General features: G+C 52.8%; 1 protein-coding gene across 3 annotated transcripts in view; it reads left to right on the top strand.

Moving 5' to 3' along the window:
* The window catches only part of Sh3pxd2a (SH3 and PX domains 2A), a 204,715-nt gene that overhangs the window by 92,362 nt on the left and 84,439 nt on the right, over positions 1–27,914 (top strand). For all 3 annotated transcript variants that reach the window (XM_021200454.2, XM_021200446.2, XM_029531346.1), the window contains exons 5-6: positions 6,354–6,445; positions 26,368–26,396. In XM_021200454.2, the coding sequence (XP_021056113.1) occupies positions 6,354–6,445; positions 26,368–26,396 (121 nt within the window). The remainder of the gene's footprint in view (positions 1–6,353; positions 6,446–26,367; positions 26,397–27,914) is intronic.

Genomic DNA, 27,914 nt, shown 5'->3' with positions numbered 1-27,914 from the left:
TGGGAAGGATTAGCAGGTGTGGCCTTGTTGGAGGAGGTGTGTTATTGGGGATGGGCTTTGAGGTTTCAGTTTCTCTCTCTCTCTCTCTCTCTCTCTCTCTCTCTCTCTCTCTCTCTCTCTCTCTGCCTCATGGCTGCTTTCTCAAGACGAGGGCCCTCAGGTACCATGCTCCCAGCCATGATGGCCGTGGGCTACCCTTTGGAACCATGAACCCCAAATTAAATGCTTTCTTTTATAAGTTGCCTTGGTCATAATTTCATAATTTCTTGCCCCAGCAAATTTAAAGTAACCAAGACATTTTCTGTTGTAACATTTTATAACTCTAATATTTTATAGTGAGTCACCCTTGGCAACACAGACGTTTAAGTCAGGCCTGGCACAGTGGCACAAGCCTGTGACCCAAGCACTTAGGAGGCAGGCAAGAGGATCAGGAGTTTAAGGTCACCCTCAACTACATACTGAGCTATAGATATTGAGACATACATTTATTTATTTATTTATTACTATTTGAGGATCAGGAGTTTAAGGTCACCCTCAACTACATACTGAGCTATAGATATTGAGACATACATTTATTTTTTTTTTTTTTTTTTTACTATTTATATAGTAAACAACCAATCCTACAAATCGAGAACAGAGTCCTTAACTGTCGTCTCTTAGCCTCCAGGAAGATAAGTGTTCCCTTCTACCTCCCCACGGGACCCAGGTTTGAATTTTGTCCAGATTGGCCTGGGTCACATGTTCTGCATCATTGCAAACAATGAATGGATGGCCTGGAGCTATATTATCTCTCTTCTTCAGATCAATATCTGTTTTTTTTTTTTTTCCTCTTTAAAGGACATTCACCATTTCTAAGCTGATGGCTACATGGCTGCCCTGAGCTTTTTATTGCTTTAAGAAGTTAAATGAATGAGCAAAGTTAATGGCTGCGGGGAGGAGGCAGAGGAAGCCTTCCAGCTGTAATTTATGGCCCAGAGCAGCCTGCCTCCAGAGCGAGCTGTGGAGGCCGAGGCGAGGCGCCCATAGCTGACTGTGGGTCAGCAGAGGAGGAAGTTCACAGCAGCTTACCTCCTGGGAGTCAGGCTTTGAGCAGGGGAGCTATCATGATGGAGCCTGTAAGAGGGGCCTCCTGACCTGATTAGCCTGGACTATATTAATGTGTCAGAGCAAGGCCGTACCTGCTGACCTTTAATCCTGTTGAATCAGAAAGGTAAGGCCTGCCTGGCATGGTGACACAGCCTTTAATCCTAGCCAGCACTCAGGACACAGTCATGTGGGTCTCTGAATTCAAGCCTCACCTGTTCTACCTGGCGAGTTCCAGGACAGCGGAGCTCCACAGAGAAACCTACATCTCAAGGAAGCAAAGCAAAACAAACAAAAATCCACAAACAGAACAACAAAAGAGAGAAAGAAAGAGAAGGAGAGAGAGAGGGAGGGAGGGAGGGGGAGGGGAGGCAAGCAAGCCCCTGCCCCTTCCAAGGTCAATGAGGTGCTCACAGAGGTTGGTGCTCACTACCACCCAGGGGTGCTCTTCACAGCTCTGCTGTCAAATAACACAATCTGTGACCCCTCAGTCACCTCCCACCACCACCAACCTCATGGCCAGTGACTTGTGCATTTTGTCCCACAGCTTTGTCAGCTCCTGCCCTTTGTTTGCTTGCTGTGACTCAGGGTCAGCCCCAAAGTAACCCATGTCAATCCCAAAGTCACCAGCAATCCCGTCTCAGTGTTGTGTGACAATCTCCTTTGGGAGATGTGAACAAAAGTCTACTCACCCGGACAGGGAACCTATGACAGAAAAGTATGGATACCACCAAAGCCCAAGTGGGTGGACCAAGTAGTTTTAGTGGGGCTGCTCATAAGAATACGGGTGAGGAGCCGGGCGTGGTGGTGCANGCCTTTAATCCCAGCACTNNGGAGGCAGAGGCAGGCNGATTTCTGAGTTCAAGGCCAGCCTGGTCTACAAAGTGAGTTCCAGGACAGCCAGGGCTACATAGAGAAACCCTGTCTCGAAAATCCAAAAAATAAATAAATAAATAAATAAATAAATAAATAAATAAATAAATAAAAGAATATGGGTGAGGGATTACTTACAGGAGCAGAAGTGACTTAAAAGAGTCACATCACTGAGCCCATCCCAGTATGGGTGACTGCACACAAAAGCCTGCAGGAAGCTAGTTGAAGAATGTCCTTTGCAGATAACTCAGCTGATCTGAACCTCTTCCAGGCAGCTCTGTGGTCTGGGAATCTCTGAGCAGTTTTTACAACTTATATATGCGTGGGGGAGGGCAGGGCCTAGTGGATCTGATCAATTTCAGGGACTTCCTGAAGCCTTTACTTCCTGTGCTTAAAGCTCTGCCCAGGATGGAATGATTCACTTCCACTTAGATAGAACATCCTGTTACTTCACCGCCTTTGTAATATCTGGGTCTTAACTAGCTTCCCTCCGAGATGGAAAATTTTAATTTAAGAAGATTCTGCTACATTACACTCAGGTTTCGGACCTTTCCCAGAGCTGAAGGGACCGACCGATTCTCTCTCTCCCTCTCCCCCTCCCCCTCCTCCAGGCGTGAGGACAGACTCATTCACCCTTGCCAGTGCCTGATGTCACCTATAGTGTCCCCTGGGCCATACCCTATGGAAAGACTGTGAGAGCCATAGATCAGATGTAGCTCACTAGTAACTGAGTTCTGGCCCCAGAGCTTGAAGCACCTTCAGGACCTCTCAGATCCCAGTGCAAAATGCCAGAAGCAGAAAGCCTGGATCTGAATGTAGGCTCTGGACACAGAAAGACACACCCACTCCAACAAGGCCACACCCACTCCAACAGGGCCACACCTCTGAATAGTGCCACTGCCTGGGCCAGGGACACTGCTGTGCTAAGGAGCATGGTAATGGTCCAGTCCAGGAAAGCAGGGCCTTCAAGGCGCCATCTCACACGTGCCCATGGAAGCCATTTCACCTGGGATTCCAGAACTAGACTTTTTTTTTTTTTTTTTAATCCTGGAAGAATTGATAACCAGAGAGAAGGTGCCCAGGGTCACACGCACAAAACAGTGCCGGGGGCAGCGTCAACGACACATCCTGGAGTTCCAGCTAGATGGTCATTGCTTTGCCCTAAGGAATGGCTGTGATGTAGCAGCTAAGATGTACCTAAAGAGTTCGCTCAGTACCACCATAGCCACAGTGCAAGGCTACTCAGATTCGACACTTCACGGGTGACAGTCACACTATCAAATCCAGTGTGTTGAGCTCAGAGAAGGCAGGGAAGGCGTTCGTCCATCCTCTTACAGTCTGTGAAGAGCAGAGGCAGGACTCACACCCAGGGCTGCTCGGCCTCACTTCCCACAGGACATGTGCATCAGCAGAATCCTAGACCTGAGCTGGGACCCTGGCCCCCACCCCTACCTTGCTCAGTGTGGCCCAGCTTGGGTTCCTGCTCTCGAGTGCCAGTACTGGTACGGCCCGGGGACAGGCCAAAAGCACCAGCCACTTTTGCCAAGTGGTTTTGGCCCCAGAACTGGGTTGCTCCAGGCCGGGAGCCTCGGTTGTTGGCCAGCAGTCAGGGCTCGCTGTTAAGTCAAGATGTCGCTGTCAATCCACCGAAAGACTTCTTTGTCTTCCGTCCACTGGTCCTCTGCCCCGAGCTCCACTCTCTCTTGGCATGAAGAGCCCTCTGTTCACAGGGGTGCAGGCATTTGGTAGGGTCCAGGGCCTTCTTGGCCGGCTGAAACTTGCCTACCCCTGCCTTGCCTTTCTGAGGTCATCCTGACAGCCCTGACCTGGTGGTGATGGCTTCCCTTGGTTCTGCCTACCTCCAATCCTTAAAGTCCATCCTGGGACCCTCTACCTGCTACCCCAAGGAGCTCTTCAGTCCATGCCGGGTTACCCCTCCTCCCCTTTTCTCTCCCCCCCCCCACTTCCCCTCTGTCTCTCTTAGTCATTTTTTTCCCTTCCTTGGGGAGAACACTGAATGTGCCTTGGATGTAAGGTGAGACCCTGGTGACCCTTAGGGCCAGATTTGGAGCACCTGGAGTCCGCTACTACCCTAGTCAGAGCTCCGATGTCCCCACCATAAACTGAGGCAGAGGATATGTCACACCTGCCTTCCAGCACCACACCGAGGGGCCATCCCGTGTCAGGTGGTTGGAGGGATTGGCATCTGGGACAAGGCCCAGCACAGCTCATGAATATTCATTTTTCTCCTTTGCTGCTTCTTGGTTGTTGGGGTGGGGCTAGGGGATGGAGACCTTTGCAAAGCCCCAGCCTCTAGGAAGAAATGGAATTAAAGGAAGAATTACAAAATGCTCCCAATGCTGGGGTCTAGCCTTGCCCAATCTTGTCCCTTCTTGGTTGGCCGTTGGGCTCTAGAGTTGGGTTGTCCAGCCAGCTCGGAAAATTAAACCATGCTCCTCTTTGCTCCAGACTGTCACTTGGTTGTGGCTGCCCAGGGGTCTCCTCTGTCTCATCACTCTTGGGCAGTGGCCCCTGGACATCAGGCCCTGTTGTTTATTTGCTCTTAATTGATCTGTTCATTCATTCAGATATTAACTGAGTTTCTGCTCTGAGTCACTCTCACCAGAGCAGACCCTGTCTGCACAAGGCTTAGATTCAGTCTTCCCAGCCCCTCTGGGTGGCCCAGGGCAGTGTTCCCTGTGGATCTCTCTTTATCTGTAATGTGGGGGTGGGGCTATCCTGGGGAGACTCAGGTTTCACTCAGAAAGGATCTCTGGACTGCAGGGGGCTGGATGCAGCCTCTGAAGTTGGTCCTGGTGTGGCATTCAGGGGCACGCCACCATGTGACAGGAGTCACATATTGGCCAGGGGCCACCTTATCGTGTGATCTCTTGCTCTGTGGATCCATGGGCTCCCCCATACCCTGGGTTTCTCGCTTCCCTCCTGGCTCCAGCCCTTGGTTCCTTTGGCCTTGTGGGTCTGCCCTACTTTGACTGTGTCCTGACTGATCCAGGAGTCTCTCCTTAGTCCAGTATTTCTCCCACACTGAGGGAGGGGCCCTGCTTTCCTCCCCACCTTTTAGATGGGGCCAGGCCTGGGCTTCTATGTGTCCCTGGCTATAGAGCAGTAGGTCTGATACACGATTCAGCAGGAGACGCACCATCTCTGGACAGCAGGCCTCTTGGCCTGACTTAATCGTCACAGGATTCCCTCTGTCCCCATCTATCAAGAACTGCCTTCCACTACTTTCCGGTCCACCACGAGCTCAAGCCCCATGTAACCCCACCCTGGTTCCCTGGTTCCCTGCTCCCTGCACCCCAACCACTCTACCTTCGTGCAGTTTCCAGGTCACCACACTTGGGCAAGACCCCTTCCTCAGTTTACCCCCTGCACCACCATCCCCCGCAGCTCATTTCCATTGCTTTAGGTCCTGCCTGACTCTGTCACAGCACACTCTAATGACCCTCTCAACTTGTCACTAGCCCTGCCTGCTGTCAGTGTCTAGGGAACACACCTCTGTGACACAGGTGTGGTTGGGGAAGGGGAGGCATGTCAGGTGAGTGCTCCCTGATAGGTTACGGCCCTGCGCCTGCTCTGAACCTCACCTTGTTAGGTTAAGGGCCTCGGACTTATTCTTTGGGTAAGAGGAGATTCCTTCAGAGCTCCTGAGGAAGGACTGGCTCCCCGTGATGCGCTTCCTCTAGCAAGACCACGTTTCCCCAGTCTCCTCATACAGTGCCACTGACTGGGGACATGTATTCAAATGCCAGATCCCATGGGGATGTTCTCATTCAAACCGCAACACAGAGTTGCCGAAGTTATCATCGGCTGGATGATTGACTGATGATTAGTCATCCGGCAGATTAGTTGACTGGTTAGATTTGTTGTTGTTTAATCTTTGTACGCACACGCACATGTGCGCATGCGTGTGTGTGTGTGTGTGTGTGTGTGTGTGTGTGTGTGTGTGTACGTGTTTGTGTGAATGGAGGCTCATGCATGTCACAGTATGTATGTGGAGATCAGGATCATTTCAGATGTCAACCCTCGCCTTGTATCTTGGTCATCCTGCGTTGTATACACCAGGCTGGATGGTTCATAAACTTCCTGGGCTCTCTCGTCTCTCCCTGCCACTGGACACAGGCATGCTGGGATCGCAGCAACACACTACCACATCCGGCTCCCTGAGAATCCGAGCTTTTTATTATGGACGAATGGGTTGATACATGGATTTTTTTTTTCTATTTATTTCAGTTCCCTATTGTCTGGCCGGTTAACTATGTTTTCTGTGGCATAGTGCTTGAAGATCACCACTCCCCACCCCTGCACCCCACCCACCCACCCCCACCGATGCTATCTGGGTCCTCAGACCCAACGACCTCTCTCCTTGTCTTTCACAGGCGCTTGTCCGGCTGCCGCCCCACATTTCACAGTGTGATGAAGTCTTCCGGTTCTTTGAGGCACGGCCTGAGGATGTCAACCCCCCAAAAGAGTGAGTAGTGGCATGACTGGGAGGCATGGGACAAATCGGAGGCCCGTGGGGAGGGAGAGCTAGCAACGCTACCCAGCTAAGGGGACATCCAAGAGACAGATTGTCTTCCGAATCTGCAGAGGACTGCTATAAGGGTCAAAGGACTACCTATCAACAGCAGGCATATAAGCCATGATTTATATAACTTTGGGAACAGTCAGTGTCCCTTACGTTTTGCTGCAGTGAGCATTTTTGTACATACCGACCACAGGCAAAATATATGCAAACATGCATGATGAAGTTATGTTAGAAGAAGTGAAAGGCAGCCATGATGGCCCCGCCTTTAATCCCAGCCCTCGGGAGGCACGGGCAGGCAGATCTCTGTGAGTTCAAGGCTAGCCAGGCCTACAGAGTAAGACCCTATCTCAGAAGCGGGCGGAAGGGGTTGCACCTAGGTATCAATGGATGGATTCTCACTGAATATGGTCAGCAGAGAAGCAAGCTACAACAGCGTCCCCAGGCTTCAGAGAAGCCTTTTAAACTCTGTACCTCTCCACGCTGCCTCCCTTCTCTGTCTTCTCCATCTTCCCGGCCCTGCTCACTCCCTAGGGTACACCATGGCTCTGTCCCCACCTGGTATTGCCTGTTCCCGGCCGGGATGCCTTTCCTTCCCCTCCTGTCTGTGGAGAGAACATCACTCATTCTGGGTGGGACACCAGGATCAGTGGTGACAGGGAAAGAGCAGTGTTAGCGGCGGAAGCGACGGACCTGCCTTTATTCCAGCCCCGGCTCCGTGCCAGCCAGCTAAGTGGATGGCCATATCATACGTGGCCCCGTGAGCTGATGCTGTACAGTAGCCTAGCCTCACACCCACCTCCAGAAGCGCCCTCCCAAGAATGGTAGCACCCACACAATAGCCCGGGTAATGAGGGAGGACTGTCTGGCTCACACTCTCTAGTCAGTTGTTGCCACTCAAGGTTCTTTAACCATTTGTGCAACTTTTATAATTCTGTGTTCTGGTCCCTAGCGCCAGCTGATGCTGGACACGTGGTGGTGGGCAAGAGGGCCCCCTGAGGTCATCCTGTCAGTGCCACTGGCGTGCAATGAACACTCACACTATTGTCTGCCAAAGCCTGGGGACAGAACAGGCCTTGACTCCTGGCAGAGCATAGCCCAGCAGGAACGGGGTGAAAAGCATTTGGCCTTTTGTGTCACCATGGAGACAGGCACTAGCTGCCTCTGTCTTGAGGTAGCACTGGATGACCTAAGGCTTAAGAAGTGTGCAGGGTATAGAAGAGAGTTCCCTGCACTGCCTCTGGGCCCCACCTCCCTCCCCAAGGGGAGACTTGTGTCCCTACTAGTCTTGTCACTGTGAAGGAGCCCAGGACCCTCTGTGACCCTGGACTGACAGCTTGATGATATATTAGCCAAGCGCCTGCCCCTCCCTCCGAGGGCTGAGGGCTGCTTACCCTTCTAGGCCACTGTGCGTGCCCCTGCTCCCCGTCCTGAAACATAAATACGGATCAAGTAGCAGATTATTTTGACTTGTGGCAACTCTGAGGAGAGTTACCAAATTATCAAAGCCAGAGCGCTGCATTGGAATTTGGCGGATAACCTGGTGTCCCTCAAGCATGCTACAGCGGAAGCACCTCGGTTTCCTGGGGCTGGGGCATCACCGCCATATTATATGGAAGACGAGGTCTGGAAGCCCAGTCTTGGGGAGGTGGGCAGTCGCTCCAGGCTTTGATCCTCTCACAGGCCATTGTGGTGTCGTCCAGCTGTTGCTCTTCAAGACCAGTGGCCTGGCACAGAAAGGAACCCCTCTAGACCCCTTTGATGGGCTTGGCCCAGAGCAGGCATGGTGCTAGATCCTCATTCACGCATCCCAGGAAGGTTTCTCTGGGCCGTGATTCCCCCTCCGACTGGGAACACACTGACTGGCCCATGTACATCTCTGCACGGGAGAGAACTGAGTGCTCTTTTTGAAACCACTAACTTAAACCTCTGCTTCAGGCAGTGTTGTAGATCAGTTACTATGTATCCAGTCTTCCTCAGCAAATCCAGTAGGCACTTCTTCAGCATCTCTCCCCACTGGGTCTGAGGCTAGCCCACCCTTTGCCTGCCTCAGGGCCCAGCTCATCACCGTGATGGATCTTTGGCCTCCTGTTTGGTTTCCCAAGTCACCTCAGCTCCCTGTGATTAGATCATGTCACTCCCAGGTCAATCTTCCTGTCATTTAGAGTCCAAGTTGTCACCCGCCTCTGATAACGCGTGATCTTCCCTCCTCTTTCCACTCTGGGAAGTCAAACCTGCTGGCCGTCCACACTCAGGGCCTGTCTTAGTTAGGGTTTTACTGCTGTGAAGAGGCACCATGACCAACGCAACTCTTACAAGGACAACATTTAATTGGGGCTGGCTTACAGGTCAGTGGTTCAATCCATTATCATCAAGGCAGGAGCAGGGCAGCGTGCAGGCAGATGGGGGGCTGGAGGAGCTGAGAGTTCTGCCTCTTGTTCTGAAGGCAACTAGGAGAAGACTGACTTCCAGGCAGCTAGGATGAGGGTCTTAAAAGCCCATGCCCACAGTGACACTTCCTCCAACAAGGCCACACCTCCTATTGCCACGCCCTGGACCAAGCGTATTCAAATCAGCACAGGCCTTTGCACTGCTGCTTCTGGGCATGGGACATGCAGCCCCCAAGAGAATCCCTCACACCTCCTTTTCCATGAGGACAGCCTGCCCTGCTTCTCTGCCTGTCTTCCTCCCTCCCTCCTCCCTTCCTTCCCTGATCCTCCCAGTGCCACCACTGCTTCCTGCTTCTTTATAGAACTTATCAAGAGGTCAGTTGTGTCCTACTCACTGACGCTTGTTAGCAGACTGTGAGTGACCCTAGACTCAAAAATCTGTATAAGAAACTGCATCACAGTAATAATAAGTAATGTTAATAAAAGGTGGGGACTTAGGCCAGCAAAATGATCCAGTAGGCAAAGATGAGACTACTTCCTGCTTCATAGACAGCCATCTTTATTCTATAAAAAAACTCTCTGGGTGTTTTTCCTTTGTCTCTCTGTCTGTCTGTCTGTCTGTCTGTCTGCCTGCCTGTCTGTCTGTCTTTTATTCTTTTTTTTTGTGTGTGTGGTTTTTTTTTTTTTTTTTTTTTTTTTTTTTTGAGACAGGGTTTCTCTGTGTAGCCCTGGCTGTCCTGGAACTCACTCTGTAGACCAGGCTGGCCTCGAACTCAGAAATCTGCCTGCCTCTGCCTTCCAAGTGCTGGGATTAAAGGCATGCACCCGGCTCTGTCTTTCTTCTTATTCCATTTCTTTTTATTTTATGTGCACTGGTAGTTTTGCCTACATATATGTCCATGTAAGAGTGTCAGATCCCTGGAAACTGGAGTTATAGACAGTTGTGAGCTGCCATGTAGGTGCTGGGAATTGAACTGAGGGCCTCTGGAAGAATAGCCAGTGCTCTTAACCTCTGAGCTGTCTCTCCAGCGCCCCCATCTGGGCTCTCTTAGAAGATTCCAGTCCCATCCATGCAGGCTCCCTCTTCTGGGCTAATTACCTCCTTTGGCCTCACCACCTAATGCTGTCATACGGAATTTAACTGGCAATTCTATCTGTAGGTGTGTTCTTGGGATGCTAGCATATAAAAAGGTGTATGTGTGTGAGTGTGTATAGGCACACCCATGGGTGTGAGTGTGTATGTATGCATGCACATGTATGTGTGTATATATACATCCTGATAAGAGAGGAGAACAGAGTGTCCGCCTCACTGGCCTCGCCCTGTGTATTCCACACATTATTTTGTCATTTACATCTCAGGCCACCTGAACAACAGTCTTTCATCCTAGTTAGCAAATGGTGAATCCAAAGCCCCAGACCACACAGCCAAGAAGCCGGGAGGTAGCTCTTAAAACTCATGCGTGCTGCCTTAGAGGCCCAAGAACAGGCTTCCATCAGACCTCTCCTCCCTGGGGGGCCCTTTGCCGAATAGTCACAAGAGGTTAGTGGGCCAGAAGGTCTCATGACGGGACATCTCAGTCCATCTGTGTGGACTCTGGGGGAGCCATGTGGGACTTGGGGTGAGGAGAGAGGGACTTCAGATCACGAGTCATCCTTGGCACTAGGCATGTAGCTCCCTGCTCCACAAGCTTGCATGAAGCTACAGGTTTGAGTCACACTGCTCTAGTGTGAGTTCAAGGACAGCCTGGGCTGCATGAGGCCCTGACTCCAGAAGAAAGAGAGGAACTGCAGATCAGCAAGGTGTCTCAGTGCCTAAAGGTGCTTGCCCTCAAACCTGGTGACCTGAGTTCAGTCTGGGGACCCATGTGGTGGACAGCGAGAACTGACTCCCGCACATTGTCCTCTAAGCTCCGCACATGCGCTGTGGCACGTTGCCTGCACACACAAATAGATAAATAAGATTTTTAAAGTGTTTACATTTAAAACCCTCACTTAAAACTAGAGGGAATTCAGTTCAGGCATACTGGGAGTGCTGTGTTTGTTCTGATGGCCAGGATGAAGCTTGACAAGTCTGGGGGGCACTGCCTGTGTCCCCATCCCAACACCCCAAAATATGGCCCACTGTCCCATCCAATACCGGAGGACGATTCGCCCTGACTCGGCTCGCCTTGCTGCCTGGCTTCTTTGGTTTCTGCAGGGACCCCTCGGGCAGTGAGACCTGGTCTCTGTTTATTCCTCTCTGTCCAGCCTGCCCTGATGAAATTCTTAAAATTTCATGGGGACAGGCAGAGTCCTGCTAAACTAGTTTTTGTTCTTCAGCCTCGAGGCCACAGAGCCCTCTGTTGAGGCCCAGAACAATGTCCCAATGTTGAGAGAGACTCCAAGTGGGTGGTGGCGGGGTCTGTGCAGATCAGAACCATCTTGCCCCAGCCTGCCTCGAAGGCCAACTTCTTTCTGTCTCGGGGGCCAGAGTGTTGCTGGAAAGTCCCTCTGCCAAACCGGGAAAGCCCTGGCTCCAGTACCAACCTCCAAGTACCCACCCTTGGCACATGCCCTGGCATCCCTGCGGTGGCTCTGCTTGCGACACAGGAGCAGGTACACAGGGACAGGCTGTCTCAGGGGGAAGATGGCATACCTGGGAAACAGGAATCAGGCTTTCCCAGGAAGGAGGTACGGAGCAGGTAGGGTGGGGAAGAGTGAGGTTAGATGTGGAGACTCACAGTGGGGGGGGGGGGATGTCCAGGCTCCTCCCACTTCTTGAGGCCCAGGCCCCTCCTACTTCCTGTTGGGCAGGGGTGGTTCATCCAGGACCAGCTGGTAAAACTAGGAAGTCCCAGGTGGTCTAGGACAGAGGGAACTATCAGCCTGCCTCAGACGCAGCAGGGGGACAGTGTAAGGGTACCTTGTCAATGTGGCCAAGTTTCTGAGAGTTTGAGGTGGCTGTTTTGGGGGTCCCCATGTTCTCAAGCTGGAGCCCCCAGGCCTGCTTGTAAGGCAGGGCACCAGCTTTACCTGTGACATTTTAGTCAGAGTTCAGGCTGCATTGTGGCTGGGAGCAGAACTTTGATGGCAGTGGCTTTACAACATATGCAAGTTGCTCAGCCATCCCTGGGCTGGTTAGAGCAACAGAAGCCGGGTGGAGCACGCCCTGGCTGCTTGCCCCACTCTTCTCCCCTCTCCCTGGGATGGAAATGGAAGGTGGTAGAAAGGACCAGGGAGAATCCCTCCTGCAGTCTTCCTTTATGCCTAGTATTTATTGAGCACCTACTATATGCCAAGAACTACACGAGCCAACTTAAGGCTACAACTAGGTTTGAATCATAGTGGTCCAGTCAGAGCACGCAGCGCTGCTGCGACCCTCAGTGTGCTGCTTCTCTTCAAACCTCTGATTCTTATTTTGTACCCAGATCCAAAGGTACCTCTCTCCATCCCGTACAGATGGGAAACTGATAAATGAGAACGGACCTGGCTCTAGCTGTAGGTTAGTGTTTGGAGGTGTCTCACAGAGCCCTCTCTCCAGGCTCTTCCCCTGGGTGGTTAGGCAGCCAGCTGGTCTCTGGCTTAGGCACTGGGGTAGAGAGCCAGCCCCACCTTATGCTGGGCTACGTCCTGGTTAGACCCTCAGCTAGGCAACTCTTCATCTGACATCATTCATCTAGCCGGGGACATGGGCCACCTGAGACATAGCACAGAGGGCCTCTTCATAGAACAGGTCTTACCCGGCCAGGACCAGTGGCTGTGGGTCTGAGAGAGATTGGCTGAGGAAGGGCACGGGACTCCGTGTAAGTGCATTCTGCCCACCTCTGCTCCAGCCCCTTCCACCTGGGTGCAAAGGTGCCCACAGGAAATGTGTCCACACCGAGTAACAGAGCCTCTGTATCCAGCTACCATGCTGGATAGGCCAACAGGAGGGACGAGGGTTCAACAGCTCTTGTCTGGCCTGACCGTCACTCCAGCGAAGGTCAGTGAGGGCTTGGTGCAGACAGAAAGGATGTCCTCAGGGCTGACACAGGGTTTCCGGCTCCCTTAAACAAGAGCGTAGGGAAAATATTGGGGTGCCACTACAGGATGACCTGGGGTCCTGGTATTTTCTCACATCTCGCTTTCTGTTCTCCCCTGATCCCCACCCAGCCTTGGGAGGAGTTGGGGTGTGGGTGGCTCTCATTTCCACATACTTCCTGTCTCATGGCTGAGGCCCAGGTACCTTCAGGCATCTCCAGCAGGACCAGTAAGCCCTATCTACCCACCCACCCACGCACCCCCACCCACCCACCCAGGTATCTCCAGCAGACAGGTGTTCTGCCTCCCCCAGGACTGGTGGCCCCCTTTCTCCTCAAACTCCAGAGGCTCATTCTTACCATTGCTGGCTACTCTGAGGATAAACACACACACACACACACACACACACACACACACACACACCGTTGGTGACCTATCAGGGACAGTACACGTCAGAACTGAACTTAAAACTTGACCTTCTCTCTGAGGCAGGCCTTCTGATGGCACCAAGGAGAAGGCTCTCCATCCGCTGACCACAGACAGTGTGAGACCAAGGGGCCAATGTCCGAGGCACAGCCTCATCCCTGGCAAGGACGGTCTGAGGGAGGAAGGCGCGTGCAGGGGAGTGCTCACCCTGTGGAAGGTGTCAGAGCATCATAGGTGCTAGCCGGGACCCAGCTCCTTCTCCACCTCCAAGGTGCCTGATTGTTTAAGCCCCAGGGCTCCTCTAACAATGGCGGCTGCTGATCCAGTGGGGCAGGGAGAAGCGGTTGTGTAAGCTAAGGGTTACCCACAGCCTGGTCAAGTGCTCGGAGGCCCCCATAAAGAGAAGGCATTCAACCTGAGACCGAGGGATGGGAAGCTACTCAAGTCAGATAGCAGATGGGGACACCCAGGCCTGAGGGAGTCTACAGCAAACCTCAGGAAAGGGGTTGTCTCTGAAGGAGCCTTAGGAAGTGTTCTGGGAGCAGGTGGGCGCATGGCAGTTACTAGCTCCATCGACACTGGCATCAGATATGGGGACAGAATCTGGGGTCTCTGAGTTCCTCCTGGCTCTGACATCTTGTGGTCCTGTCAGAACCAGGTGCCTGTTGCCGTGGTCCAAGTGTGTAACAGCTTAGGTGTAATGGCTATAAGAGCAGAAAACACAAGCAAGCAGACAAACACACACTACCTCAAAGTGAGGGGCAAGCTTTGTGAAATCCCTAGGACCCCGTCCTATAGTGGTCTGTAAGGCGCTTGAGGATGGGGTTTGGGCACCAGCCGAACTTTGAGATGCTTAGAACCAGTGCCTCACTTCAGATCTGTGTGTGTCTTCCGCCCTCTGGTGGTAAGACTGAATATTACAGCCACCTGCATTGGTACTGTCTGACTATTGCTATTCTCCTAGGAAACTGGTAATCCCTGCTTCAGTTGAGGTCATTGGCTATATCTCCACCCCCACCCCAAGGTGCATGTCTATAGAGATGCCAGGGGTGGTCATGGAAACTTCCCGCTGGCCTCCAAAGCTCCTGGATAAAATTCTAAGGATGGGCGCCATCTGGTGGGCACAGGAAGCCTGTTCCTAGAAGCACCCAGAAAAACCTAGGCTTCCTCCCACTAACTATAACCAATCCCTCTGGCTCTCTAGCAGGTAGCCAGATTACTTGTCACTGGGGTAGAGGTGGGGGTGGGGGTGATCAAGAGGGTATACAGCCGACTTCATGTCCCACCCACGCTAGAACTTCCACTGACGGGCTGTGAGCAAGCCTACCTCAGTGCTGAGAGACTCAGGCACTCATCCCCCGCACTATATCCAGCCTTTCAAATTGTCTCAAGTGTACCACTGATGTGACAACTAGCAGCCCAGTCCCCGCTGTGCGGCTATCACTACCAATTTCAGGATGTTTTTACCACTCTTCCTGAGAAGTGTATCACTATTGCATTATGGCTGGTTTGCATATATGTCTGTGTACCATTGGGCCCAGATTTAGTGACAGCAAGGGCCATATCGGGCATGCCACCGAGACCAAATAACCCCAAGAGTGATATCTACCTTGGCTTACCATCCGTCACACCCAGTTCTTGCAGTTCATCTGGGAGATGACACTGGCCGGGAATGAGGGAGGCAGGCAGCCAGTGTTAGCAGTAACAGCTGTGCAGGAGACAGCAGCTCCAGCTATGGGCTTGCCTGACTACAAGGGGATCCAGCACCCCTGTCAGCCCACATACAGCCCACTGGTCCACAGCAATTGTGGGGAGTCCCAAAGGCCTGAGTGAGTTAGACATGGGTGACTGTCCACTGTGCTAAGGGTGACTCTCCAGGCATCCCTCATGACCTATTCTTGGGAAGCCGACCTCCCCAGCTCTAACCCCTGGGCCCTGTCTTCCTTCTCTCCTCTCCCTTCAGCTCCTCACCCTCTGAATTACCCTCCCTCCTCCCTCCCCATCTCTTTCACAGCCACCTTGGCATTTTCTTTCTGGCTCACACCCCCAGGTCCTCCACTCCCCAGAGACAAGGAGTGAGCCTTTTTTTTTTTTTTTAAGATTTACTTATTTATTATATGTAAGTACACTGTAGCTGTCTTCAGACACTCCAGAAGAGGGCATCAGATCTTGTTACAGATGGTTATGAGCCACCATGTGGTTGCTGGAATTTGAACTCCGGACCTTTGGAAGAGCAGTTGGGTGCTCTTACCCACTGAGCCATCTCACCAGCCCTGGAGTGAGCCTTTTTGAACCTGAGACACTTGAGCCTGACACCCAGTAGGTTCTCTGCAGATACAGTACTGAGTGGAGCATCTAGTTGGTGCTACTGTGAACATTGACCCAACCTAGTGGAGACTGGACTGGCACTGCCTCAGGGCTCCAGGTCTGTGCTGCCCAGAAGAGGCAGGGATGCCCAGGGGGTGCTGCACTGCTGGTGTCCCAGGTACAGTGGCCGAGCTGGAAGCAATCTAACAGATATTTAGTCCAGGAAGGCTCCTGCCATGGGCCTTGGAGAACCCATGGGGCCCATATGTAGGGGAGGCTGTGGTGGGAAGCAGCCTCTTGGGGAGCCTCTAGAGAATGGGGTTAGGCACATCTACCACAGGCATATGGTGAGCCAAGCGCTGTCAGAGTTGTGGTTTTGAAACTACATGGTGGAAACACTTGACAAATGTTGGACTCCTGCGAGTGTTGGGATTGTTAATCGTGACACCAATGAGGGGTTCTTCCCGTCTCCCCACCACTGAGAAAGCAGTGTTTAATGGGAGTGGCAAGCGTGGTTCAATAGCAACTGCCACCATCCCTGCCCCTATCTGGGCTCCAGAACCCGAGGGAAGCAAGTCTGTGGGAGACCTAGAGCTGACAGAACCCAGTCTAATCCTGGAAACTGAGGCAAGAAGAAGGCAAAGCCAGACCTGAAAACTAGGTCTTATCACCCCAGTGCTGGACTGGCCTTTGGGGTCCATCAGAGTTCCAGCAAGCCTGTTACACTTGGCCACACTCAGCAATGTAACACACACAGTTGGTAGGCCATTGGAAAGCCCCCAAGCTGGCGTGGGGAGGCTCTTCCCCGAGTTTCCCCAGCAACAAAGGCCCTTAGCCGTGGGCCCCTGGCCTGCTTATCGAGCCCACTGTGTGGAATGTGGCAGCCGCCTGCCCCTTTGTGGAGCGGCCTCATTAAGTCCGCCTCTTGGCCTGACACACTGGAGACATCTAGACTTGGCATTCATTCATTCCCGTTCCCTGGGATCCAGGAGCCCCCAAGAGGCCTGGCAGCCTCACAGCAGAGGGGATTCCTGGGAAATCTAAAAGCAATAGTGGCAGCCATATCCCAGAGGTCTTGGGAACCCAACTCTGCAACCTAGCAGACCTCTGATCTCGGCAGAGTGCTTTACCCACAGAGCCTGACTCTCTTCCCATCTGTGCAGACCGTCTGTGCAGAGATGCTCTCTCACCTCAGCCTGGAGGTGATACTTCTCCCTCATCCCTCCCAGGTCCTGTAAACAGCCCAACCTCCTTATTTCCCCCTCAGTGCCCACCTTTAGTTCCCGTCCCAGGTGGTGCTATCAGTTTGCCTATGAATCTTGGTTCCCCTAAAAAGCCTCCACCACAATAACCGTGGGGCCAGTGCAGAGTGACCAGCAGTGCAAAAGGAGGGGGAGGAAGATTGTGTTGAGGTGAGCCTAGCAGGTAGATCCATACTTTATTACGCTCAGAAATATGGGTGCAGGATTATTTATAGGAGCAGAAATGACTCACAGGCAGGTAGATCACCAGAGCCCATCCCGGCATGGGTGACAGCTCACAAAGCTAGGAATCTGGAGCACAGCACACGCCCTGCAGACAGCTCAGCAGGTTGGAGAGTGTTCTTTCCAGGTGGCCCACTTGGCTAAAGCCTCTTCCAGACAACTCTCCTGGCCTCTGCTTCTTTCCAGGCTGCTTGCCCAATCTCTGCTTCTTATTTACAATTCGGCTGGTGGGAGAATGACTCTCTTTACTGATTACTCTTGGGGATGTGGGGAGGGGCCTAGTGAGTCTGGTCAGTTTCAGGAACTTCCTGAAGCTATTTGAGTTGCTTACTTTCAGTCTTAAGGAACCTTTCTGCAGAAAGGCATAGTTTAATCTAGAAGAAGACTACTTCATAAGTGCTGTAGGGAGGATCTGAGGTCGGTAAAGAAATCACTAGCCGTTGTGGTCCCTCCTTTAAGGTAGAGTCTTAAATAAAAGTAAAATTCAAATTCTCCAGGCTTTATTGCTTGGTTTTGTTTGTTTTGGTACTGTGAATTGATCCATGGAAGGACCCACTGTATCATGATGATGATGATGATGATGATGATGATGATGATGATGATGATGATGTGTGTGTGTGTGTTTAACTGGTTTTTGCTGTTGCTGTGAGACTGTCTTAATTTTGTAACTTATGCTGGCCTTCAGCTTGCAGTAATCCTCCTGTCTCAGCTTCCCAAGGCCATGTTAGGGATTCATGTCATGACACGCCCAGCTCCGTCACAGTTTTTTGAAGTAGCAGTCACATGTGGGGGTACTTAGTGGCCATCATAGGTAGTGGTCACTGTTTTGGATAGTGCCAACAGAGACCACTACCATCTTTCTAGAGACCTCTCCTGGGCAGCTCCAGTTAAGGTGCCTCTAGGTGCTGGAGGCAGAATTGGAGCTCACTCTGTCCCTGGAGGTTGGAAGCCTGAGAGGGTTTTCTGAAAGAGAAGCCTGAGCCTTGAAGGTGCGACTCGCCAGAGGGAGGGTTGGTAGGTATGCGTCATGGTCATAAGCATAAACGCTCTTAAGTTTGCATCTTGCTTCCTTGTTACTAGCCGTGCGACACCAGGAGAGTGCCCTGGCCTCTCTGAGCTGCAGCACTAAAGTGAGGCTAAAGCATGTCTTGAAGACACTGTAAAGTAGTTAGCATGGGGCCTGCATGCTTCGTGCTTGTGTCTTTGTGATGTAAAGTCTAAGACCTCCTGAGAGCTGCCTGTGTGACCTCCAGGGTCCTGGCCCTGACAGAGCTGCCCAGGTGGCCCACGTACCTGGGAGACTTGGGGACTGCCTACCTCCCACCTTTCGAATGGAGGCTGAGGTGCTGGGCCAGGTCAGGGCTGGGAGGTTAGGAGCCCACTACCAAGGAGTCTTCATGGGCACTCACAGGACGGTGGGCCTTTACGTCTGCCCTACGCACCACACAGAGCAGAACATCTGTAAATATACCTGGGGCAGCTCTGTACTGTCACCTAAACAGAGAAACCAGACTGAGTTGAGACCCAGGCAAGCTGTTTATATTCCTTTCCCTTCCTGCCCCTCCCCCTGCATTCATGCATCCCTGTTTCCCTCCACCCAACTCTCCTCCTGTCCCTGCTTTAACTTTCTCTCTCTTTAGGCCCAGTACCTCCCTCTGCCAAGCAGCCCTCCCTGACCACCCCAGGCCACTCGGACCTCCCTGCCCTGGGTGGGGATTCCTATACAGTGGACTCTTGTTAGCACTTGATGGCACCCAATCTCGAGTTGAGTTCCGTTTTCTTTCCTTGGATGTTTGTCTTCACTTATTAACTAGATGGTGCGCACTTTAAGGCAGGGCAGTGTGTCTTCTGCTGTGCGCCTGCTTCAGGAATGGGAATGAGTCTGTTAAGATATGGGTGAAGAGTGGATGTCGGATGGCACTTTACACATAATTGACCTCAACTTTTTAAAGCAGGACTTGTTCTAGCCCCTCATAACAGGAGGTTCAGGAGCTCCAACCTGGCAGGTGACTGGAGCAGGCTTTGGGCCCGCCCACTCTCCCTCCTCACTAGATACTCCCAGGCCCAGGCATTATGGAGCTGTCCATCCAGGGCCTGTGCCCACCCTTGTGGGACAAGTCGGAGGAGGCAGACACACAAGTGCTTTGACTTCTCTCTGTGGACAGAACAGTGGAGACTCTTTGGGATTCTTAGAAGATGAACAAGCTCTCCCTCTCCCTCCCCCTCCCCCTTTCCCCCTCATGTGTAGGGATATCTTCTGAAGTCTGTGATGGTCCTAAGATCCAACCTTTCTAGAACACAGGCTGGAGGACCCAAGACCCCTTCCTTAACCCCAGGAATTCAGCTTTTTCTCCCAGAGTAGGAATCTGGCCTCTTTGGATGATCCACATGGTCACAATGAGGCCCATTCTCAGAACCCTGGAAAATGAAGGCTCTTCAGAGAAAGGCCAGATTCTTGTTGGACACAGAGCCTTCAGTGCAGCAATTTAGATTGGGGCACAAATGGGGGCATAGAATGGTATCCACGTTCCTTCTGTCTTGCCCGGAGGTCACTGCCTCTTGAGACCATGCTGTGCAAAGGCTTTCAAAGGCCAGAGCAGAAACCTAGCTCCAGGCTATGGGGGGGGGGGCTGTGCAGCACTCCCCCAGCTCTGCAGACCTCAGCTGACCTGGAGCCTCTTCGATAGGACGCTCTAACTTGGCTTCTAGAAGAATGCGTTCCTTTTCTCTGTGTGGCTCTCATGCAGAGTCAGAGTCTCACGGCATCTCTGCCGACTCCTCGGAGTGGCCTTCCTCTGAGATGGGGACATCGAAGCCCCAAGAACTTGTCAGTGTTTTTTTTAAATGACCCCCTCAATTAGGAAACACATCTCACATCACAACCCAACACAGGGAGGCAGACAGACGGACAGACAGATTACTGAATCTGACATTTCACAAAACAACCTTGACCATCAGCAGTTCTGACCGTTTCTAGTCCATTCTATGCTTTAACAGTGCCTGCTGGCATCCCTCACAGCAAGTTCAGAACTCACTGACAAAGACTTATCATTCAGTTTTGCCAGGGATGGGCAGGCACAGACAGGAGGAGCAAGATCATTCATCCTCAGCCACATGTGAGTTTGAGGCCAGCCTGGCCTACCCGAGACTTTGTCTCCAAACCACCCCAACATTCTTTAATTAAAAACAAAAACTAAAGCCAAATCCTTTTTTGGCCCTAATTTCCCTTGCCTCTGTCTTCCACGTGGGGAATACAGTTGTGCCCAGCAGTACCCAGCTGAGCATGCGTAGCCACCAACCCTGCTGGCAGAGCAGAGCCCAGAACTAGTTTAGTTAATTCAGAGCCCACTGGGCACAGCCTCTCCTTCCTCCATCTTCTAGCTGTCCACTATTCCTAGTCCCAGAAGTTCCCTCCAGCTGCACCCAGACTGCCCGCTGTCCGCTTTGCCCCTAATTGAATGTCACAGCTGGACCTTCAAGCCCGGCCATCCTGCCTCGCCACAGTCCACCTGTTTATCTAGTTTTACCTTGGCTGAAAGCTGCTGGTCGCCTCTGCTTCTAGAGCCTTCCCCCTCGCTCCTGTCCTCTCCTTGCCCCTTTTCAGCCCTGCCTGGAATGTCACCACCCCCGCCCGGGACCCTTGGGTGGGCTGTCTGCGAATGTTAGCTTCCCGGTTGTATTGTGCGGCATTGGGACTCACATGCACGGCAAACCTGTGAGCCAGGCTCTCCCTTGGCTGCCTGCACAGGCCCTAAGGTCCCACAGCACCAGCCTACATCATGCTTATGAGTTGGTGCCTGATCCACTGTCACCACAGTCTCTCCTGGACTAGAGTAAGGCCTCAGCCAAGGGTCCATACGATACACTCCACCCCAGCCCCCCTATTCTAAGGAACACCTTATCCCAACTCTCAAAGTCACCCCAAGTCAGCCATCTGGCGGAAAGGCTGCTTCTCCTGAGCAGCCGCAGCAGACCTGCAGACGGGCACCCCAGGCCACGCCGCCAAAGTCAGCCAGCAGACAGCGGGGCAAGGACACCGGCATGGATGTGCGAGTCTGAGCTCCGTGCCAAGACTTGGTGATGGGAGGGAGAATGAGGAGGGAAGCTTCAGGCCCCTCTGCTCGCTGCCAATTCTACCTGCTAGGGATCCAACATCCTTCCTCATGGCCACCAGGAACCTCCCTTCCCTGGCTTTTCCCACCTACCTCAGCAGCTCTTCCTGGCTCCTCCCCCTCTCTCCCTGGTAACCTTGATGGACAGGGTGACCACCTCCCTTTCCCAACAAGAGCCCAGAGCCTGCTGGTGGTGTGTCCTCTTTTTGTGGTCCGGTTCTTACCAGGCCCAAGAGCATTGTGGGTCAGGGCTGTCAGTCTAACTAACCTCTGGATCCCGGGCAAGCTACTTACTGCCTCGCGCCATGCCATCCGTAAAATGTATCAACACCTGCTCCAGTTGCCTCTCAGCACTGAGGACCAAGTGCTAGAAATCTCCAAGAGTGTGGGATAGGGAGAGGACATATTTTACTCTTCCCCAGACTGTGATAAAATGCCATCCCCCCAAAAAATCACCTTTTATTCACTCCGAGGACCCCAGCCCACAGAATGGTGCTGCCCCTAAGTGCTAGGATTAAAGGCATGCACCATTGCCTGGCTTGTTTATTACATTTTAATATGATGGGGGGGAAAGGGAGGGGAAGAATGTGTCTATAGCATAGATATGAAGTCAGGACAACTTCTGGTAGTCATTTTCTCGCCTTCTGCCATGTGGGTCCCTGGACTTGAACCTGGTACATCAGTCTTGGCGGCTAGCCCCATTGCCTACTGAGCCATCTCCCTGAGCTAAGCATCTCACCTTTAAAGGAATCTTTGCCACCTGGAGAGCTGCTTAAAGGTGTGCCCGGAGGATGGCCTCCTGGGTGAGTGAGTCTGTCGGGTTGACAGCTGACACTATCACAAGGCCATTCCTTTTCCAGCACACTTGCTGCTTAAATTACTCCCCAGGGCAAGACAGCCCTGTTTACTCCCCAGGGCAAGGTAGCCCTGTACACCCCTACCCCTAAGGTCCAGGTGACAAGTCCAGGCACAATCCCACCGGTGTTCACTCTGGGGAACTCTGCATTTATTGGGTTTCCTTACGAAGCATAGGTTGGGGTTACTTTCTGGAGTGTGGGTGCTGTCCCTCAAAAGGCCACACCAGAAAGTTTTTACCCCGCAGGGATGATGGCTCTCCCAGAGCCACAGAGATGGAGGAGCTCCTTCCCCTAGTCTTTCTGGGTCTGTACACTCAAGCCCCTCCCCCAGGCTCTGTGCACTTAGGGCAGAGTTGCATACAGCAGGAGATACAAGCAGCTGGATACCCAGGGGAGGGTCTCATGACCCTGCCCTCTTCAAAGATGGCTGTTGTTTGGCTTCCGTGACAGCACTTAATAGTCTTGTACAACACCACTGTATACTCCATCCTCCTGGGTGTTGGCTCTGTGACTGTCCTTGTCCTGTGCATGGAGAAGGGTAAGGGGTCCCCAGCATATCACGCAGCCTGGCTTGGAAAGAGAGGCTTTGGCCTCACATGAATTCCATGGCATCTCCCCGGGAAGGGCCCAGAGATAACGTGTATCTCTCCTTTTGCAGGCACAGATGAGAGCTGTAGGGGGGTCGTGGCTTTTTCTCTTACACCTTTCCAATTTTCTTAGCACAGTTGGTGCCTGTTGTCTTTCTTAGTCACCCCCTGGCCAGCTAAAAGGCCGAACAGCCTGATGGAGCCTGGAATCCTTTCCAATTACATTAGCTTCTGGCGTCACGGATGGGAGATGCTGCCCTCCCTCCTGAGTCTTCCTGTGGCTCCCTGGGACTCAGTGATTCAGCAGCAGATCAGAGGCAGGCTGGACTGTGACTTCCAGGGAGTGAAACACAGTCAGGGCAGCAGCTGCCATCACCCACTTAAGGTGGACATCGGGTCAAGTGGGAATTGGACCCCAACAGAGGGTGCCCGTTGTCCCGTCAGGCCAGAGCTGATTGAAGGGCAGTGAGGAGGGTGTGCCTGAGGCGGGAGAGCCCTGCCTTTTCCTACCCTGCCTGGTATGTGAGGGATGGGGGAGTCCCAGATACCTAAGCTGCTTCTCAGCATATTCAGCAGCTAAAAATACAGAATGGCTCTGCTGAAAGGTGCCCAACAAGAAACACCTTCCCTCTGAGGTAGCACCTTTCCTGGGCTGGGGGGCAGCACCTTATGCATTCCTCTAACTACCACCCTACCCATTAGTTATGGCCTGGCTGCCCCCACTGCCAAGACTCAGTCTCCTTCTGTAACCACCTGTTTGCCAGCCCCAGGCTGCTGCCTTCTGCTCCAGCACAGGGTAGGGCTTGGGTGTAGCCTCAGAGCTGAACACAAGTTCCCAGTTTGAGGCCCAGCCCAACCACACCCACTCGCTGCCTGTTTTGGGACGAGCAAGTATCTATAATTCCTGAAAGAGAAAAGCATAAAAGCATAGTATCTGTAGGGAGGGAGATCCAGGAGCCCTGGGCGAGGGCTACAGACTCTAATCATTGGACAAAGCTAGAGGTTTTGTCTGGTAATTTGAACACCTTGCTCCTATTTCGTACAAACATTCCGAAGGGGTGGCTGGGTTGCTTATGCAACCCTAGCCCAGCCCCAGAGTCCTGAGGAAGCTTGATGGAAGCACAGGCAACCAAGTAGGGTTGAGGTGGCTCCACCCTGAGTTTCTAGCCAGCTTTTCTAGACGATTCTATTGAATGGTCAGCCCGAGATTCACCAGTGTGGTGCTTGATACAAAGGTACCCAAGACATGTGACTTATATCTCATTCCTCTGTCCCGCTGTTCCATGGGGACAGCATGCCTGCCTCCCAACTCGGGCTGCTAACCAGTTCAAAGATAATCTCAGGCAGTCTTCAGCAAGGAGAAGGTAGCCATCGAAGTGAGGGGGCCACTCCTGCTTGGCCACTGGCAGCCTTGGGAATGGCCAGTGGATTGTGGAGTCACAGAACTTAATGAGCCCTTTGGAAAAATGGTGGTTCTAAATTGCCATCTGGGTCCTGAGCTTCCCTTTGGCCAGCCTCAGTGGAAGAGCTGGAACAGGAATTCCGTCTCTGGGTGGGAGACAGCCACCACTTAACCCTTTCCTTGCTGGGGATTCTCCCCACATTTGAACATCAAGGGGGCACTGCCAAGCAACCTAGGGCACAGCCTCTGCCAGTCTGCCTTCCGCTTCAGCAAGTGTCCTAGTTGGGGTACTGTTGCTGAGATGAAACACCGTGTACAAACTGGGGAGGAAAGGGTTTATCTGGCTTACACTTCCACATCATCACCATTCATCACTGGAGAAAGTCAGGCCAGGAACTCAAGCAGGGCAGGAACCTGGAGGCAGGAGCTGATGCACAGGCCATGGAGGGGTGCTGCTTATTGGCTTGTTCCTCATGGCTTGCTCAACTTGCTTTCTTGTAGAACCCAGGACAACCAGCCCAGGGATGGCTCCACCCACCAAGATCTGGGCCCCTCCCACTCCCCCCACCAATCACTAATTAATTAAGAATGTGCCCAACAGGCTTGCCAGCAGCTTCATCTTAAGGATGCATTGTCTCCATTGAGGTTTCCTGCTTTCTGATGACTCTTTTGTGTGTGTGTCAAGTTGACATAAAACCAGTTACCACAAGCACGGCAAGCAGGCTAAGACCCTCTCCCCTCTTCTGAGTGATAGGAGACAAACTTGTGCCCCCAAGTCTGCCTCTCCCCCTCCCTGGTCTTTAAGGAGGCCGCACAGTGCAACCTCTGCCCCAACGGCCCTCCAGATCTGATTCTCCCTGGGGACTTAGGAACCTCAAGCCCTTCCTCACTCTGGGTGATGTTGGGCAGTGAATGAGCCTCATCTGCAGAGTGGGGCTCTCAAACTGGGCAAGAAGGGCAGGGGGCACGTGCTTGTCATCACAGCACCCAGGAGGCAGAGGCCAGCCTGAACTACACAGTGAGACTTTGTCTCAGTACCAAGCAAGAAGTGCAGCTTCCCAGGCCCTGCCAGCCGTTGGGAGATGAAGTGGGACAGTGCCCGAATCTCTGGGTGTGTAGGCAAACACTCTCCTCATGGCTGAGAGTCTCTCCCTATAGACCACCTGCCTGCCCTTCTCCAGTGAGACCCTCCTCCAGGGAGCAAGTCCAGCTAGCTAACTGGCTTGGCCAAAAATGGTTAGCAAGTGGCATTTTCTTTGGTCCTCAGGGACCAGGAAGACAATTCCTCTCCCGATAAGTCCCAAGCTGGAACTTAACCCCTGGGCTATTTCCTGGGCATTAACAGAATTCAGATTTTAAGAATACATGAAACTGGGACCAGGGAGTATGAGGGAATGGAGGTGCAGGAGCAACCCAGCTTTGGGGAGTCTGCCTCTGCCTGATACCGAGTCTAGGTCTAAGGGAGCCTTGGAGGGCAGAGTGGGCAGACTCCAAGCTGTCCATTCAGGGCAAATGGGGGATGGGAGGAGCTATATGCCTAAGGCTACCAACAGTTAAATGGAGTGATTCAAACCCAATGCTCACTTTAGAAGCTCATTCTCCATTCCGACCACTCTTCAATTCGTGCGCCACAGAGCGGGATGCCCAGTGTCAGCCTTAGCCTTTAAAGAAAAAGAACTACAGGTGCTAAATATTGTTGCCTCAGGCAATGTTTGTCCATCACTTGTGCCAGTCCCAAAAGATGGAGTGGTTCAAAGCAGCTAGCACGCCTTGGGGGTGGAGGTGAGGGTTTGGGTACATGGGAGAGGGCGCCACTGAATCAGAGGGTCTTACAAACTAGTTGTAGGAGAGCAAGCATGCCACTGGGCTAGCAACGCAAAGTATCGGGGGCGTTCCACCCGCGGACAGCCTCAGTTTCACTGTTTAGCAAGCGCACTTGAACACTTCTGTTAGGTCTCTAACAGGATCTAGTGAGGATTAGGGAAAGGCGAGCTTTTTGGGCAGGCTGGGGCGCGGTCCGGGCGCGGGTGCGGGTGCGGGCTGCAGAAAGGCAGGGCGGGGCGAGGAGGCTGATCACGCCGGCGAGGAGGCCGGGCTGCTGGGGAGGCCGGGCTGCCGGGGCGGGCGGACGGGTATCGCAGCGCGCAGTGCGTGCAACTGCGGAGCGCGCCGCTCGCTTGGCCGCGGCATCACATGAGCAGAGGCACCGGGAGCGGCGCAGCCCGCCGGTGGGCGCCCCAACAGCTGCAGCCCCGAGCCCCTACCAGTCCTAACCATGTCTATCTGTTGTTGTTTCTTTTTCAGAGACTATGGCAGTTCCAAGAGGAAATCAGGTAAGGGAGTCTCGGCGCTTTTCTCTCTCACCTACCAGCTGCCTGCACGCGTCCCTCTGATCCTGCGCAGGACTTTCGGGGGAGGGGGAATGTCTGCTTAGCTTGCTGGCACCGTGGTCCTGTATACTGGGGGATGCATCCATTGCCCCCTCCCTGACCCTTATCCTCTAAGTTCTCTGCCACTCACACTTTCATTCTCCTCCTTAGACCCTCTGGCTCCCCGATGGGAGTGGGGGTGCATGAGGTAGGGGATGTCTCCGGAAGGGTCGAAGCCACCGCAGCATCTTCAGCGAGATCCTGCACCCCAGCTGCAGGAGCCACTGCTGGATACTGCTGTGGCTTTCCCGTGCGTCCTTCGCGCTGCGGTGGAAGAGTTTGTGAATATGCATGGTCTTGGCGTGGGAAAGTGAGAGGGGAATGAGAAGGGGTCGCTCGTGAGAGACTTAGGTTTGTTGCACCATACCTTGGACCTGAACCCTCCCCCAGCTCTGAGCTTGCGCTCCTGGTTGTGTGTGGTGGTGGTGGTGGTGGTGGTGTGTGTGGGGGGGGGGGGTGGATCTGCTGCAGCCGCATGGCTTGCAGAGACGTAGGAGGGGGTCCTCACCCTCAGTATGTATAGGCCCTCCCCAAGATTGAGGTTATCTTCTGACAGCGAGGCTGTCCCTAGAGGGTTAGAAGATTCTTTCTGGGTGCGGGAGACTCTCCTAAATGGCACACGCCTGGGTGTGGGCGGGGTGTAGTTACTTGGGGGAGGGCGATCTTTTAAAATTAGTGGGATGAGTTCTGGGGTGCAGGGCTGGGGCAGACAGAACGAGCTATGTTGTGTGTGTGTTTTCTGTGTGGCGGGGCATCATGGACAGTCTTCTGAAGAGTCTGACTCTTGGAGATAAGTCCAAATAGCTCACGTTCAAGGCCCCTATCTTTCAATTACGGAGTNGGGGGGGGGGGTCGGGATGTCTGTGGACCAAGTAGAGGCTTGTGTGCTGCCCGTGATGGGTGGGAATTGAGGTAATTGTATTCTGTGTCCTTGTAAATACAGGGTTGGGTGTGCTGGATGTACAAATGCTCTCTTACCAGCTTATTGAGAGGAACAAAGTCGTGTTTGTGGGTGTGGGAGGCCAAGTGTTAGGTTGAGTGGACGTGGGTGGTCCTGCTGATAACTGGGCAGTACCTGTGTCTACATCTTTGTGTGCATAGGCTGAGTGTTCTCCGTGTATTGGCTGAAGCCTGTTCAAGCTTGTTTATATTCTTAGTTGTAGGGTAAGATGTGTGTGTATACATGTCTAACAGCCGTGCCAGGCTATCTCAGCTGTGCCCTGAAGCAGAAGGCCATCTCCTTTTGTGAAAAGGAGCGTGAAGAGCCTAAGAAGTTTTGTCATCAACACTTCCAGCCAAGAGAACTGGGCTGGAGGTGCAAACCTGGGGCTCTGATGCTTCGACAGTTGTCTGAAGTTCAAGTTTAGTGCACTCTGAACTCCAGGTCCCGCTTGGCTTTGGGAAGTTTCTTTTTTTTTTTTT

Source organism: Mus pahari, chromosome 1 (genome assembly GCF_900095145.1).
Source record: "Mus pahari chromosome 1, PAHARI_EIJ_v1.1, whole genome shotgun sequence".
Classification (NCBI taxonomy): Eukaryota; Metazoa; Chordata; class Mammalia; order Rodentia; family Muridae; genus Mus; species Mus pahari.
Note: the sequence above shows the minus strand (reverse complement) of the source record. Positions and strands in the feature narration are given on the sequence as shown.